This window comes from Meriones unguiculatus, chromosome 14, assembly GCF_030254825.1.
Source record: "Meriones unguiculatus strain TT.TT164.6M chromosome 14, Bangor_MerUng_6.1, whole genome shotgun sequence".
Lineage (NCBI taxonomy): Eukaryota > Metazoa > Chordata > Mammalia > Rodentia > Muridae > Meriones > Meriones unguiculatus.
Genome location: NC_083361.1, coordinates 13,971,012 through 13,985,622, shown reverse-complemented (window position 1 = coordinate 13,985,622; position 14,611 = coordinate 13,971,012). Strand labels below are relative to the sequence as shown.

The 14,611-nt window shown below is 54.6% G+C and overlaps 2 protein-coding genes across 4 annotated transcripts; one reads left to right on the top strand and one right to left on the bottom strand.

Annotated features, from left to right (window-relative positions):
* Doc2a (double C2 domain alpha) lies at nt 1-5,158 on the top strand. Its single transcript, XM_060366833.1, is given in 12 exon segments — nt 1-118; nt 799-1,101; nt 1,103-1,178; nt 1,571-1,650; nt 1,826-1,900; nt 2,011-2,120; nt 3,382-3,508; nt 3,587-3,646; nt 3,730-3,893; nt 3,984-4,065; nt 4,157-4,253; nt 4,341-5,158. Coding segments are annotated over 11 exon segments (1,215 nt in total). The 5' UTR covers nt 1-118; nt 799-903; the 3' UTR covers nt 4,487-5,158.
* Ino80e (INO80 complex subunit E) lies at nt 4,031-14,603 on the bottom strand. 3 transcript variants are annotated; one of them, XM_021635860.2, is made up of 7 exons: nt 14,373-14,603; nt 14,147-14,217; nt 13,916-13,968; nt 10,313-10,391; nt 10,118-10,229; nt 9,645-9,761; nt 4,031-5,445 (listed from the first exon to the last, which is right to left on the bottom strand). In XM_021635860.2, exons 1-7 carry the CDS (start codon nt 14,451-14,453, stop codon nt 5,224-5,226), a joined length of 735 nt encoding a protein of 244 aa, XP_021491535.1. In that variant the 5' UTR covers nt 14,454-14,603; the 3' UTR covers nt 4,031-5,223. The 3 variants fall into 3 exon arrangements, with proteins under 3 accessions (XP_021491535.1, XP_060222819.1, XP_021491536.1); XM_060366836.1 differs by having other exon boundaries at nt 9,645-9,710; nt 14,373-14,597; XM_021635861.2 differs by lacking the exon at nt 9,645-9,761 and having other exon boundaries at nt 14,373-14,597.
* Nucleotides 14,604-14,611: the final 8 nt, after the last annotated feature.

The window sequence follows — 14,611 nt, the reverse complement described above, 5'->3', positions numbered from 1 at the left end:
GCAAGAGGCGGGGCGGCGGGAGGTGCCAGGGCTGCGCGGCGGGGCGGGGGCCTGGGTCTCCCGGGAGGAGCTGGGGAACACCGGGCGCCTCTCGCGGAGGTGCACGGCAAGTTCTCGGGTGAGTGTGCGCGCGTGTGAGCCGGGGCCCCAGCCGCACGGGCGGGCGTGAGCGCGAGCACACGTGTCGAGTGTGCACTTGCGTGCGCTCCGGGGCCCGGGCTTGGCCCTCTGCGCCCCGCGCCCCTCCCTGCCGCCCGCAGCGGCTCCCGCCGCGCTCGGTCCTCGCCCGCCGCGCCGCAGTCGCCGCCGCCGCCGCCCAGCCCGCCGGCCGCCCGTGCCGGGCACCTGTTGGAGGCCCAGGGACAGGTGCGGGGGCTGGACCGGGCAGGGGACAGGGGCGGGTGCGGGTGAGAGGCGGAGAAAACCGAGCCGGGGGGTCCCCGCCTTGGGAGAGCGGATCGCCCGGGTTGAGGACGAGGCGGGCAGCCAGGCAGAAGCCTGGGCTGAGTGAAGAGACGCTTGGAGGGGTGGGTGACAGCCTGGCCGGCCCCGCGCCTGGTGCAGAAGATGGCCAGAGCCCCAGAGCAGCAGAGGAGTGGAGCGGTGGGGTCCCCGGAGGATTTGAGGGGATGGGGACGGAGGGGGAACCCCGGATGAGGGGATAGCCCCGGAAAGGTGACGGAGGGACAAGGAGCAGGTAGTGGGCAGGGTTCAGGGGGAGTCACGACCCGTCTGCCAGGACTGATCTGGCGGCGCAGCCAGCCCCTGTGAAAGCCAGGCCTCCTGCTTGCCCACCAGCTAGATCATCCTCTGCCTGACACCCAGGAAGGGAGGCAGCGAGGCTCCTGCGGACCCCAGCCAGCCTCTCCAGCGCTACGCCGGTCTCCCAGCCAGAGGTGCTGCATGAGGGGCCGCAGGGGCGATCGCATGGCCATCAACATCCAGGAGCACATGGCCATCAACGTGTGCCCCGGCCCCATCAGGCCCATCCGCCAGATCTCCGACTACTTCCCTCGCAGGGGGCCGGGACCGGAGGGCGGCGGCGGTGGCGGCAGGGGCTGCGGGGAAGCCCCGGCTCATCTGGCCCCTCTGGCTCTGGCCCCCCCCTGCGGCTCTCCTTGGGGCCACCACACCCGACGATGGGGCTGAGGTAGACAGCTACGACTCGGATGATACCAGTGAGTCTGGGGGCTCGGCGAGCGTGTGGGAGGGGCGCGGCCTCCCGAGTGTGCGTGCGCCGAGGGTGGGGAGGAGGGAGGGCAGTCCCGCCGCCACAGCTGCAGTCTGGGTGCAGATTACAGCTTCAGCAAGGCTCAATATTCAATATTTCTGCTGAGACACTCCACCACCCACACAGTCAGTTGCGGCCGAGCCAGGGCCCTAGACGCAGGCATGCACATGGCTGTTCAGCCTCTTGCAACACATACACACGCGCACACACACACACTCACACGCACGCTGGCAGGCCAGCAGAGATGTGGGCACATACATTTAGCCACTAGGTCTCACACAGTTGACTCGGACCGAAGGCTCACGCTGCCTTCTCCCTCTTCTCTCCCCTTTTCGGCAGCCGCCCTGGGCACGCTGGAATTTGACCTTCTCTACGACCAGGCCGCCTGCATGCTGCACTGTCGAATCCTCAGGGCCAAGGTGCGCATCCCTCCTTCCCAGGCCGCCGCCCTGGAGCGGGGGCTCCAGTCTCCCCCCACCAGAGCAGGACCTTGCTCCCCCTGCGTCTCTGGCACTGTGCGCTGGGGATCTAGTCCTGCAGGAGGAGGGAGAGGGGCTTGGGAGTCTCAGGCGCCCTTTGTGCCCTCTCCTCCAGGGCCTCAAGCCCATGGACTTCAATGGCCTGGCTGACCCCTACGTAAAGCTGCACCTCCTGCCGGGAGCCTGCAAGGTATGCCTCCTTCCAGGATTGGCTTGGCTCATGGGTCCCTCCGCGCCCCCACCTTAAGCCTCTGGGGCCCCAGGGTCCATGCATCAGAACCCTTTGTCCCCGTGCTCCAGGCCAATAAGCTAAAAACTAAGACTCAGAGGAACACGCTGAACCCTGTGTGGAACGAGGAGCTGACGTACAGCGGAATCACGGATGACGACATCACCCACAAGGTGCTCAGGTGAGGGCTTCTCCTCCAGCCCAGCACCTCTGGGATGGCTGTCATGGTAACCTTCGGTTGGCCCCGTCTCCTCTGTCCCGCTTAAGACCCTGTCTCGCTGACAGGACAATCGGTGGCTCCTCAGCAGCAGGTCCAAATGTTCCCACTGGTTTCCCAGCAGAGGACGAGGCTTGGCGTCTGAGGGCCTTCAGTTGGGCCACACTATGTTCTTGGCTTCCTCTGGCAACCCTGGCCTTTCATCTGAGACTCGGCCCCAAACCTGCCTCCTCTGAGAGGTTTCTCTGCTCTCCAGGTCCCCTTCTCAGAGCCCTTGGCTTCGGTCAGACCACACACCTCAGGCTCCCTGCTCTGTTCTTTACCCGCCTATAATCTGAAGAGGAAAGTCTTCCTGTTAGAGAACTTGCTGTCACCCCTTGTGGCAAGTAGCCCCCAAGGGAAATGCAGCAGCTGAGTCCAGTCAGGAGAGACCTCTTCTCTTCCTTCACTCTTGGGCAATGAGGAGCCACCTTGTTTCTTAATCACGGAAGAGGCGAGGTCATCAGGGCTATTCTACAGAAAGCTGACCTTAGTGTCAGGGGTGGGAGAGACAAAGGCTGAAGCAGCGAAATTGGCTTCATGGTCTTCGTGGCTGATGACGAAGCTTCAAGGTCACAGAAGGTGATCAGGTCTGCCCAGGCTAACCTTGAATTCAGGTCCTTCTGCCTCAGCCTTCCAAGTGCTAGGATCATAGTGTGCCACCATACCCAGTTACTAGAGAGCAATTTTTTTCTTTTTTCTCTAACCCCCATAACAGCTTAGGGGGTCTTGCTCAAGGTCAAACAGGCAGTAAGCAGGGCTGGGATTCCACACGCCTTCACGGTCAACACCTCTCTGCCCTGTACTGCTGCACCTGGGCCTGGCTGCCTCCCTGCTCAAGCAGGGAAGAGCAGGGCACCCAAGCCAATCAGGAGTCCTTGGCGGGTTACTCCCACGGTGTCTGTGGCCACCTGTGGGGGTCAGCTGGCACATGTCCCCCAGGTGTGGAATGGAGCAGTTCCAGAAGCTGTGAGGGCTTTCTATGCAGCTAGGTAATTCCTGGTGGATACAGGCTAGCCCTGGGCAGAGGCCAGGGTAGATCCCAATGGCCCTTCTGAATCTCCCGCCCATTTTACACATGAGGTGGTGAACTTAGGGCAGAGCTAGGACTGGTCTGAGGACCTTTCTCCTTCCGGAGCGGGGGGCTCAGATACCCAGGGGCCCTGACCATATAGTTCCCTGGCAGGATCTCTGTCTGTGACGAGGACAAGCTGAGCCACAATGAGTTTATTGGGGAGATCCGAGTGCCTCTCCGGAGACTCAAGCCTTCACAGAAGAAGCATTTTAACATCTGCCTCGAGCGCCAGGTCCCGGTCCGTGTGGGGCTAGCAGGTATGGGGGAGGGGATCTGGAGAGGTCAGCTTGCCATAATCTTTTCTTTGCCCCTTCAGCTTCCTTCGCCCTCTTCAATGTCTGCGGCGCTGAGGGGCATTTCCTGTTACCTGAAGGAGGTGAGGCACATTCTGAGAACCTTGGGTGGGAGGTGTGGGGAGGCCGAGGACTGACCCCTGACCCACGCCTCCTTCTCTGGCAGCTAGAGCAGGCAGAGCAGGGACCTGGGCTGCTGGAAGAGCGTGGGCGCATCCTGCTGAGCCTCAGCTACAGCTCTCAGCGGCGTGGGCTGCTGGTGGGCATTGTTCGCTGTGCTCACCTGGCTGCCATGGATGTTAATGGCTACTCCGACCCTTATGTGAAGACGTGAGCCCTTGCCCAAGCCTGACCCCAGCCTAACTGCTCTGGGACTTCGCCTGTCCCTAACTAACTTCTCAGTTCCCCTTCATCCCCTAGGTACTTGAGACCAGATGCGGACAAGAAATCCAAGCATAAAACGTGTGTAAAGAAGAAGACGCTAAACCCAGAATTTAATGAGGTAAAGATGGCAGGGAGCAGAATAAAGATGGGCTGGGGACAGTGATGTGCCCGGAAGGCTTCCCAGAAAGCACAGCCTGCCTTGTCCTCAGGAGTTCTTCTATGAGATGGAACTCTCCACTCTGGCCACCAAGACCCTGGAAGTCACAGTCTGGGACTACGACATTGGCAAATCCAATGACTTCATAGGTGAGCAGAGGTGCCCACCAGGTGCCCAGGTAAGTGGGGCAGGAGGATGGGCACTGACTGGGTCCGCCTGCCTTGGCTGTTCTTCAGGTGGTGTGTCTCTGGGGCCAGGAGCCCGGGGAGAGGCGCAGAAGCACTGGAGCGACTGCCTACACCAGCCGGACACGGCCCTGGAGCGCTGGCACACCCTGACCAGCGAGCTGCCCCCGGCAGCAGGGGCTCTCCCTTCGGCCTGAGCAGACAGCAGCTGCCCAGCACAGGCCCTCCGGGCCGGGTCCAGTACCCAACCTTCGCACGAGTGTGTTGCACGTTTACATGGGGCGGGGTGCCCCTGCCCCACACTACCTGTCTTATTTTTGTGAGTCTCTGTGACCGTGGGTCTGTCTTCTTGTGAGGGGCTGTGGAGAGCTATGTTCACATATGCAAACTTTCTCCTGCCTGACTTGCTGTTACCTGCAAATATGCAACCACCCCATGCACAGGGCTACGTGGGAGTCTCCTGCCAGTGCCCCGACCACACCCTGCTGCTCCTCTCTTGGCCTCTCCAGGCTGCCTGGCCCCCTGCCCCACAGGGAGGAGGTCGGATTAGGGGAGATAAGAGGAGGACATTTCCAAAAGAGGAAAGGACAAGAAAGAGCCAACCCTTTATTACAGAGCCTTCACTCAGAAGTCCCAGCCCTGCTCAGCTGCTCTTCTAAAGGGGTGGCCGCCCCACGGTCTTTGCCTCCCTAAGATGTGGCAGAGCCTCTTGGCCACTCATTTCTATAATGTCCCCTGGATGCCGCTGGGATGTGAGGGCAGGCCCCCTGCCACCTCCCTCGGGGACAATTGTGCATGTTTACGCCTTTTCTGATTGTGTCAGTGGCCGAAGCATGGCAACTGAGCATCAATAAACATCTCTTGAGGAAGTGGGCTGGAGTGTGCTGGCTGGCCTGGGAGGGCTGTGTGGGGCCTGGCAGGCGGCACTGGGCGGCTACTCTGGGATGTCGATTACCAGGTCGTCATCTCCGTCCAGGGCGTCATCCCCGCTGCCCGCATCGCTGAACATCTGCTGAGGGACGGTGCTCAGGATCGTGTGTGGGGGCATCTTGGGAGGAGGCAGGGGGGTCAGGGCTGCCCCAACACTGGCCCCAGAACCCCTGGCAGGGAAAGCCAGCGGCCCGCCCACAGGGCAGTCAGGGGGTCCGACCGCCATCTGCAGCAGGGGGAGAAACACAAGGAGGGCTCGTCAGAGGCACTGGACTAGGAAGCTGCACAGTGCCCACCGAAAGCTCAAGGTGTGGGGGAGCGACCCCACCGCAGCCCCTCAATCTCAAGCCATGAAGTGCCTGGGGTGAGGGGCAGTGATGGAGGCATGATGGGGATAGGGTGAGGGGAGTCTGACAGGTAGCCTGACAGAAAAGCCGGGCTCTTCCCTCTCTAGCAAGGCACCTGGTTGCTCTGTGCCAGCAGTTACAGCCAGATTCAGGACTAGCTCAGAGTGCCTTCCTCCTGCCTCTGGGCACCTTGGGTGCCACCTGCCACCACTGCTCAGCTCTCCCTCCTCCTGTGGGATCTGCTGTTTCATGGCAGGCATCACAGGCCACCTGAGCCAGAAGCCTAAGCAGCAGCTTTGTTCCCCAGCTTCTGTGACATTGGGGATGAGCCCCTCCTTGGGACCCCAGCAGCCACCAGCCTGGGCCAGGCCCTCCTCTCAGCTCACCTGGTCTAGGTACCAGCCTCCTAACTGGACTCCCTGCCTTCAGACTCTCCCAGATCCAGCTCCTCCTCCACACTGCAGCCAGAGTGATCACTCTAGAACACAAACCTGAGCATGTCACTCCTCTGCCTGAGGGCCTTGGCCTTGGTTGCCCTCAGGATGGGCAGTGAAGTATGCCTAACAGGCTGGCCCTGCTCCATTTGGCAAAGTCAAGCTTTGTCCTCTGAGTGTGAGAGGGCTCTGCTTGCCCCACCCTGCCAAGTCCTCGCACATCCTCCCTCAAGAAAGCTCTCTGGGTGTTTGTGACAGGTCATGTGCCGTGGGCACAAACTGAACACCAACTATGGCTCGGTGGCTTCTAGCAATACTTTCTACTTTACAGAACCATCCTGGAAGAGGAAGGTGGTCCTGGAAGAGGATGTTAGTGCTCAGTGCACAGTACCCGAGGTGCCCGAGGGCTGGGGTAGCAGGCAACACACATGTGTGGGTCCCACGAGGGCCTCCTGGCTGTGGCCCTGTGGCCTGCTCTGCTTGTCAAGGAGCCCCACCCTTACCTCTGCTTGTGGGGTGATGTGAGGGTGCTAGTGTAGGCAAGGCCTCAGGAGACATGGATGGCAGACAGGAGGGCCAGCTCTGGAAAGAACCAGGACCCTGAGGGGTCTGAATGAGAATGGCCTGCCCCCCATAGGCTCCTATATTTGAATATTTGGTCCCCAGCTGGTGAAACTGTAGAAATAAGAAGTTGGCCTTGTTGGAGGAGGTGTGTCACTGGCGGTGAGCTTTGACTCTCTGAAAGCCTTCACTCTTCTCAGCTAGCTCAGATGCTCTCCCTCTCTCCCTTCTGCCCTCCACAGAGGGAGGAATTGCAGACTCTAGTCCTCTGAAACCGTAAGCCCCAAACAAACACTACAGGTGCCTTGGTCATGGTGTCATAGGAATAGAAAAGTAACCAAGACAACTCCCAAGTGCACAGAGAAGCAGAAGCACGCACGTGACTGCAGAGGACAGCTTCACTCTGCATCATCCCCCTGCTCCCCGGGACCTCTCCTAACCAGGACTTCCTCAGCATGACCAAGAGCAGCCAGTGTGGCTCTATAAGGCTGGTAGGCCCCAGGCACTGGCTAGGCTAAGTTTCCATCCTTTAGCTTCTCATGCCCTCCATGACTGAAATAGAGTTCAGTGACATGTCCAAGGTTACAAGGTGAGTATGTGAAAGAGCTAGGATTCAAACGCAGCTAAGGCTCAAACTCCAGAATTTTGCATCTCACCTCTGCTTACATTTGCAATGTCCTGTGTCTCCCACCTAGAAACTTCTAGAACACAAGCCTTTTAGTGTCAGGTGTTTTCTGATCTAGAAGTCTAGGCCTTCCTCTGTTCCCTTCCGTCATGCTGCAGCTTACCTCCCAGCAGTCCTCTTTCCCTTCCCACTCCCTCCACTAGAACCGTCCTTGATCTTACCGACCCTGTGCTCCAACATTAGCCCCTCCCTGATCCTCCCCATGCCCTGACCCAAAAGCAGTTGACTCCAGCCTTTCCCTGCCAACACAGTTACCACACCGAAACATATCAAACCTCTCACCTGCCCTAGGGGGCTGTGCCTTGTTTTCTCCCACCTGTCCTGAATGCTACAAGTAAAATCTTTCAGGAAAGGCCAATATTATTGTCCCAACTGTTCCCCCAGTGCCAGAGATCAACCTCAAGGCCTTGAAACTGCCAGGCAAGAACTACTACTGAGCCACATGCCTAGTCCCAAGAATCCATAGGAGCTGGAGGTACAGGCAGTTGTGGGCTGCTTTATATGAGCTTTTGAACTTGGGTCCCTTGGAGGAGCAGCAAATGATCTTAACCACTCAGTCCTTTTTCTAATCCCAAGAATTCATTCTTTCTTTTTTTCTATCTCTCTCTCTCCCTATCCCTTTCCCCTGAGACAGAGATACGTCCTGAGGCCTGGATAGCCACAGGCTCATAGAGCGTCCCCTGCCTCTGCCTTCCAAGTGTTGGGATTAAAGGCGTGTACCACTACTCCACACACGGGATTCACAATCTTAGCCACTAGAAATGTAACCCTGATTCTGCTGCTGTCAGATCTTCGAGGTGGTTAGCTGCTCCCTACTCAACTCTGCTTTTTCCGTCTCCATCCACATAGCCCTATAAAGCCCAGCTCACACAGGCCACTGTCTAGTCAGTATTTCCGGATGCCCTCTCAACAGGTCCAAGGCCAATTTTCATCTCTCTTCTAGAATCAGCTTCTCTCACAATCCTCACCTCAGAAAAACTGCCACTCTACTTCTTCACTGCTTAGGTAAGAGCACGGAAATCCTTCTGGGATTCCTCTCCTGCTCACAGTCAAACTGAGTCTGTTAGGAAACGCCACAGCCTTCTCTGACATGGATCCATGGTGCACTCTGCTAGGTATCTTGCTGTCATTTCCTTTCCACCGTTCTGACTGTACCCGGGCCTGTCTCCATGCAGCCATGTTGCGCATGTATCTAAAACGCAAGGTGAACTAGACCCTTCCCTGCTCACATTGCCCAAGTGACTCTCACTCTATTCCCATATAAGCCCTAGTCTCTAGCACCTTAAGACCCTGTGAGCTTCAGAACCTCGGCACTTATTGTCTCTGATCACCTGCCCAGCTTCTTCCTCCCCACCCCTGCCTGCCCCCTTGTTTGTTTTGAGACACATCCTCACTGTGCAGTCTAGGTTGGCCTGGAACTCACTAGATCAGACTGGCCTTGAGCTCAGAGAAATTCACCTACCTCTGCCTTCCTAGAGCTGGGATTAAGGGCGTGAGCCACCATGCCTGGCGGCCTCCTTGTCTTCCAACAAGCATGTTCAACAGCCTGAAACCCTTTTCCAGACAGCTCATGGCTTGCTTCTTGTATCCAGTCAATAGCACTCTAGATTCTCCGCCTTAAAAGTCCCATCCATTCTGTCCATTACCTCCACTTGGGCCAATCTATCTTATTTATCTTTTGCCAATTTTGCCAGAACAGGAGCTCTGGACAAGGGTTCAGCCCGTTTGTTCTTACAGCTGCAGTACTCCAGATAGGGTCTTCAACATAGGAGGTACTCCATGGACGTTTGTAAATTCTGCCTGGATTGTTCTCTGTGTCACACTGTTCTGAACTGTGGGAGCCTGGCCACTCTTCACACCACAATCCTGCCCCAGCTCCACCGTGGCACGCTGTATTCATGACCTGTGTAACTGCTACGCTCTCCTCTGTCATGCTGCAGGTCCCGGTCAGACAGCCAGACCTCAAGCACCCTAACTTGGGAGTCTTCCAAGACTGACTGTGACACTGCCAGCAATCCAGGACATCTCTGCTCTGCTCTTCAGTGTTGAGCCTTGAGCTAAGACTAAGCATCTCAAAATAACCTTTCAAAATTCCTGGACATTGGGCTAGAGTATAGCCCAGTCAGCAGGGTGCTTGCCTGCCTAGAATTCATGAAGCTCAATCCTCAGCACTACACAACCAGGTGTGGTGGCCTATGCCTATAATCCTAGCACTTGGAAAGCAGAGGCAGGAGACCCAAGAGTTCAAGGTCATCCTACTAGCTAATGCTACAGGAGACCCTCTCTCAAACAAAAGCGAAACACCCGAAGTTTCTGTACATGCCCCCCAGGCTTAAGCCTCCTTTAGATGGATGTCCTGCCTTTGTGGCCCCTCCCTATAGTCCCCACATCAGGGTACCTTGAGTTTCCGGGGTAGGCGGGGCCGTTTCTCCAGCTTGGGCCTCAGGGGGCTGGGCTCAGGCAGCTGCAGGGCCAGGTAGTCAGAAGGGAATGGGGGGTAAGGGGGAGAAGCCAGCTGCAGGTGGGAGTAGGAAGATGGAGATGGGAAATGGAGCAGGTGAAGGGAAGAAATGTACACAGGAGAATGGAAAACAAAAGAGATGCTGATGAGTGTGGCTCCCAGGGCTCCTGAGAACAGAAGGGGAAGGGATAGCGGCAGGACTATGTCCTGGGTCTGCCCCCTAGTCCTACACAAGAGAGAAGTAGACAGCCCTGAATCACACCCTCCAGAGGTTACCTGCTGGCCACATGTGGACACATTCTGAGTTGGTAAGCCTCAAGCTGGAAGGACCTAGCCCCTTTGCCCAACTGATGCCCACTGTATTCCCAGGCATAGTAACACACTACTTCCTAGCCTTGATCCCAACTCACCGAGCTCAGGTATGGGGAGGGGGCCCCAGAGGTCTGCAGGGGAAATCCTGTTGAAGGAGGCAAGGAGAGGCTGGAAGGAGATGGGGCACTCCCCATCGGAGGGCTTCTCTTCCTGGAGAAGAGGGAAAAGGATCAGAGGCAGCTGGAAGGCCCAGGTCCCCAACCCCGCCCTGGAAAATTCTGGGTCCTGCTTACCTCTTAGGGGCTGGTGTGTCAGACAACTTGGGCGTCCCCTCTGTCTCACTGTTATCTGAAGATGCAGTGGCATCTGAATCTGTGGGGGAGGGCTGGTAAGCGGTGTTCTAGAGGGTTTCCCGATCTACCTCAGAGGACCGTATCCTCAAAACTACAGAAAGCATACGATTGTGGGGAGTCCCTCAGCTCTCAGACCTATTTCCTACTTAGGCACCTCTATGGCACACTTGCCAGCACACACAGTGTGCAAGGCTCCTTTCCACTCTCTCGTCTTCCTAAGCACAGAAGCAGAAAGGTGAGCATCTTTCCAGATGAGTTCACTGAGCTCAGAAGGTATGTATGGAGCCCGAACTAAGGTCTGTGGTTCTCTGACCATCCTGAGCCACTCTTTCATGTGCCTCTAAGTAACCTTCGGCTTCTGCTCTATTTTTCTTATCCAGGGATCCATTAAAACACTCCTCAAAACCATTAAAACTTGCTCTGCTCCACACTCCAGCTGCTATCAGCTCTGCCACCAACATGTTAAATCACCTCCCACCTCGGCACTCTGCCACTTACTGTCCAACTCAGGGTCGTGACAGTGTCCACTTGCTTTAGCAGTGCTGATCTTTATCAGTCTGCCTTAGCAGAGTTCCAAGAACTTGACCCAAAGCCTCCTGCACTCTGGTTCATTGTTTTACTTCCGAACTCCAAGCCCGGCCTCCAAGAGCATTCTTCACATTAGCTTCCTTTCTTCCACAGTGACACCTATTTCCTAGCTCGCTGTTCTTAGGAGGCTTGTCATTCACTTGGCAATCACTGCTCATGATGAATGTTACCTTCTCCTCAGATCCCTTGTTTATAATCGCTGGCAGGCTTTGAACTCGGGGAGATCTGCCTGCTATTGCCTCCCTACCGTATTTTTACATTTATGTGTGTCATGTTCATGTGCAAGCCTGCGGGAGTTAGGAGGAGGCATTCAGCCCCTGAAATAAAGTGAGGTGGTTGTGAGCTGCCGCGGAGGTGCTGGAAACTGAACCCAGGTCCTTTCCAAGAGCAGAAGGTGCTCTTAGCGCAGAGCCACCTCTTCAGTTCTTTGGTTGCCATTTAAAGTTAATTGTAAAAACAAAAAACAAAAACAAAAACCACCAAACCAACCAAACAACAAAACTTAGGTTGGAAAAAGAGCAATCCATGTATCTGCTCCTGTTGGACACACCAGCTTGGCATACTCTAGAGAGCTCCAGCCTGTCTTCACAGGTGACCTGCTGCTTCACTTCTTAAAATGGATTTTTTTTTTTCCTCCTTCAAACACAATCCAGATACTAGACGCTTTTGTGTGAGCTACAAGCCCAGGTAACTTTAACATTCGGTTGGGTTTTTTTCTTAGACACGTCTCTGTAACCCTGGTTGGCGTGGTGGAATTCAATGTGTAGACTACGCTGGCTTCCAAAGGGCTGATTCTTTCGTCTCAGCTTCCTAACTGCTAAAATTACAGGCACGTTCCATCATGCCTGACTGCTTTTCATTTATTTATTTTCTGAGAAAGGGTCTTACTTGGTAGCTAAAGCTGACTTGGAACTTAAGAGCTATTCTCCTGCCTCAGCCTCATGGTGCTGGGATTACAGGTATAAGGTATCATGCCCTGGTGGCCTCTGCATTTGTAGCTTCTCACTTTTATTTATTTGAGATATTATGTAGCTGAAGTCGGCCTTGAATTTCTGGTCCTGCTGCCTCTGTCTTTCAGGAGGGCTGGGATTAAAGGCCTGTGCCACCACGTCTTGCTTTACACTCCCTGACCCCTTGTCTTTCAAACAGTCTCGTTTAGCTAGGTTGGAACTCATTTAATTTTAAAAAATCACTTTTACTTAAAAGTAATAAGGGGTACCAGACCTTTATTTATGCGCACATGGGCACGGGCACGCGAGGGTCAGACTACAGCTAAAGGGAGCCACTCTCCCCTACACTGTGTGTCCCGGGGGCTAACCTCAGGCGGTCAGGTTCAGCAGCAAATGTCTCTGTCCATCTAGAAAGGAGCTGGCAAGGGGCTGGAGAGATGGCCAGCTAGTTAAGAGTACTGGCTGCTCCTCCAGAGGACCTCGGTTCAATTCCTAGTAGTCACCTCACTGCTCACAATCATGTACATAATTCATTCTAGGGGAGATCTGATGCTCTCTTCTGGCTTCCATAGAAACTGCGTACACACGGCACACAGACATACATGTAGGCAAAACATCCACACATAAAAATAAATATCTTAAAAAAAACCCAAACAAACAAAACCAATTAGGCAGGTGGGTGGGTGTGGTGGCACAAGCATGAAATCTCAGCACTGGGGAGGCTGAGGCTGGAGGATTATTAGTCTAGGACCAACTAGGGTTTCAAATGAAGAACAAACCTCAATACCTCAAACAACAACAAAACATAAACAACTGTAAAGATTATGAAACTATATAAAATTCAAAATTTAATGTTCACAAATAAAGTTCTAATAAAACACAGCCATTCTGCTTATACATATGCTGGCTATGGCTGCTTTCATATGAGCTACGCAGTTTACTTCAAAGACAGTATTTATAAACCAAACACATTTTCTGATTCTCTGCAAAGGAAACTTATCAACTCCTGTTATACTATAATTACTACCATTTAAGCTGATTTTAATTTTCATCAAGCTCTTACCATCACTTAAAATTCTAGTTTGTTTCTTTTGATTTTTTTTCCCCCCTGAGATAGGTGTGTCTATGTAGCTCTGAAACTTACTCTAAAGACCAGGCTGTCCTGGAACTTACTCTGTAGACCAGGCTGGCCTTGAACTCTAGAGATCCACCTGTTTCTGCCTCTTAAGTACTGGAATTAAAGGTGTGTACCACTACTGCCCAGATCTTTAAAATTTTTATAGTGATTTTATTATGATTGCTATTAGTGTGTTTGTGTAGATGGCGACTTTCAGGAGTTGTTATTCTACTTTGTAGGCTCTAGGAACCAGGCTCCTGTTTGTTTTATAGGCAGGGTCTGCATGCTTCTGCCTCCTGAGTGGTTGGATTACAGGCATGGGGTACCAGACCTTTCTGTTCATTTTTTCATGTATTGCACATAATAGGGATATAAATGACAAGAGGTCAGAGGCTTCATTCATTTTGCCAGCCTGTACCAAGCACAATGCCTGGAACACAGTGGGTAAGTAAGTACTTAAGAACTGCCAGGCTTAGCCGGCATGGAGGCATATGCCCTTGATCCCAGCACTCAGGGAGGCAGAGGCAGGCACATCACCTCGTCTACAAAGTGAATCCAGGACAGCTAAGGCCACACAGGGAAACCCTGTCTGGAAAACAAAACAAAACAAAAAAAGGCTTGCCAGGCATGGTTTGTGAGCCTTTAACCCCAGCACTTGGGAGGGGGAGACAGGTGGACTTCTGAGAGTGAGTTCTACGGAGTGAGTTCCAGGCCAGCCGGGGATAGGGGGAGAAAAGGCAGCAGAAGGCAAACAACTAGGCTTAAGAACTATTGGAGGAGCTGCATCAGCTCCCGCACCCCAGGAGGACGGAAGCAGGAACACTTGTTTAAAGTGTTTAAAGTGCCAGTATCTCATGTCTTCCTGCAAATGTTCATGACTTCGCTCACCCGAAGACTCTTCATCCACGTTTTCATACTGCAGAAGTCGATCTAGAAGGAAACTGGAAGAAGCGGAAAGGAGAATGATTATTCCCATTTTAGCAATGTTCCTGGGCTCTATCCAGCTGCTCCTAAGAAGGCCTACTGACTCCTCCTAAGAGCGCATGCATTTGGGGCCCCATTCCGTAAGGGGGGATTCCCTCGGAGCAACATCGCCCCTGTGCCCAAAACAAGCCTTACCTCTTGTCCCGGGAAACCTTCAGCAATTTCCTTTGCGCTTTTCTGAGCTCCTCCTGGAAGCACTCGTGTTCCTGTATGTGACAGGGCCGGTGCTGAGCCAGAGCATCCGTAAAGGGCCAGAACCCAGAGACTTGTCTCCCTACCTACCCCCTTTACCACATGGGTAAACTGAGGTCCTCTCAGGGCTAGGCCTCACACTCCACAACCTCCTCACCCCGGCACTCACGTAAATGAGAAATTTGAGCTTCCGCTTCAGATTCCTGTATTTCTTTTTGTAGTCCACTTCGCCGTCCGCTGGTCCGTTCATGACCCGCCTGGGAGTAGCGCCCCAGAGTGGAGTCCCGCTACCTGGAGCCAAGTCGGCCCGGCCTCCCACGCCTCCACTTCCGGGGACTTTGCAACGCCGTACGAGGCGGACTACAACTCCCAGCGTACTCCGCGCGCAGGGAGCGTAATCACAGCGCC

Excerpts from the sequence above, each read along its gene's own strand:
- Ino80e (XM_021635860.2), bottom strand. The coding sequence starts at position 14,453 with ATGAACGGACCAGCGGACGGCGAAGTGGACTACAAAAAGAAATACAGG. Across the intron at positions 13,969-14,146 it reads AAGGTTTCCCGGGACAAGAG|TTTCCTTCTAGATCGACTTC; the intron begins GTAAGGCTTGTT and ends CGCTTCTTCCAG. Across the intron at positions 10,230-10,312 it reads GACACACCAGCCCCTAAGAG|GAAGAGAAGCCCTCCGATGG; the intron begins GTAAGCAGGACC and ends CCTCTTCTCCAG.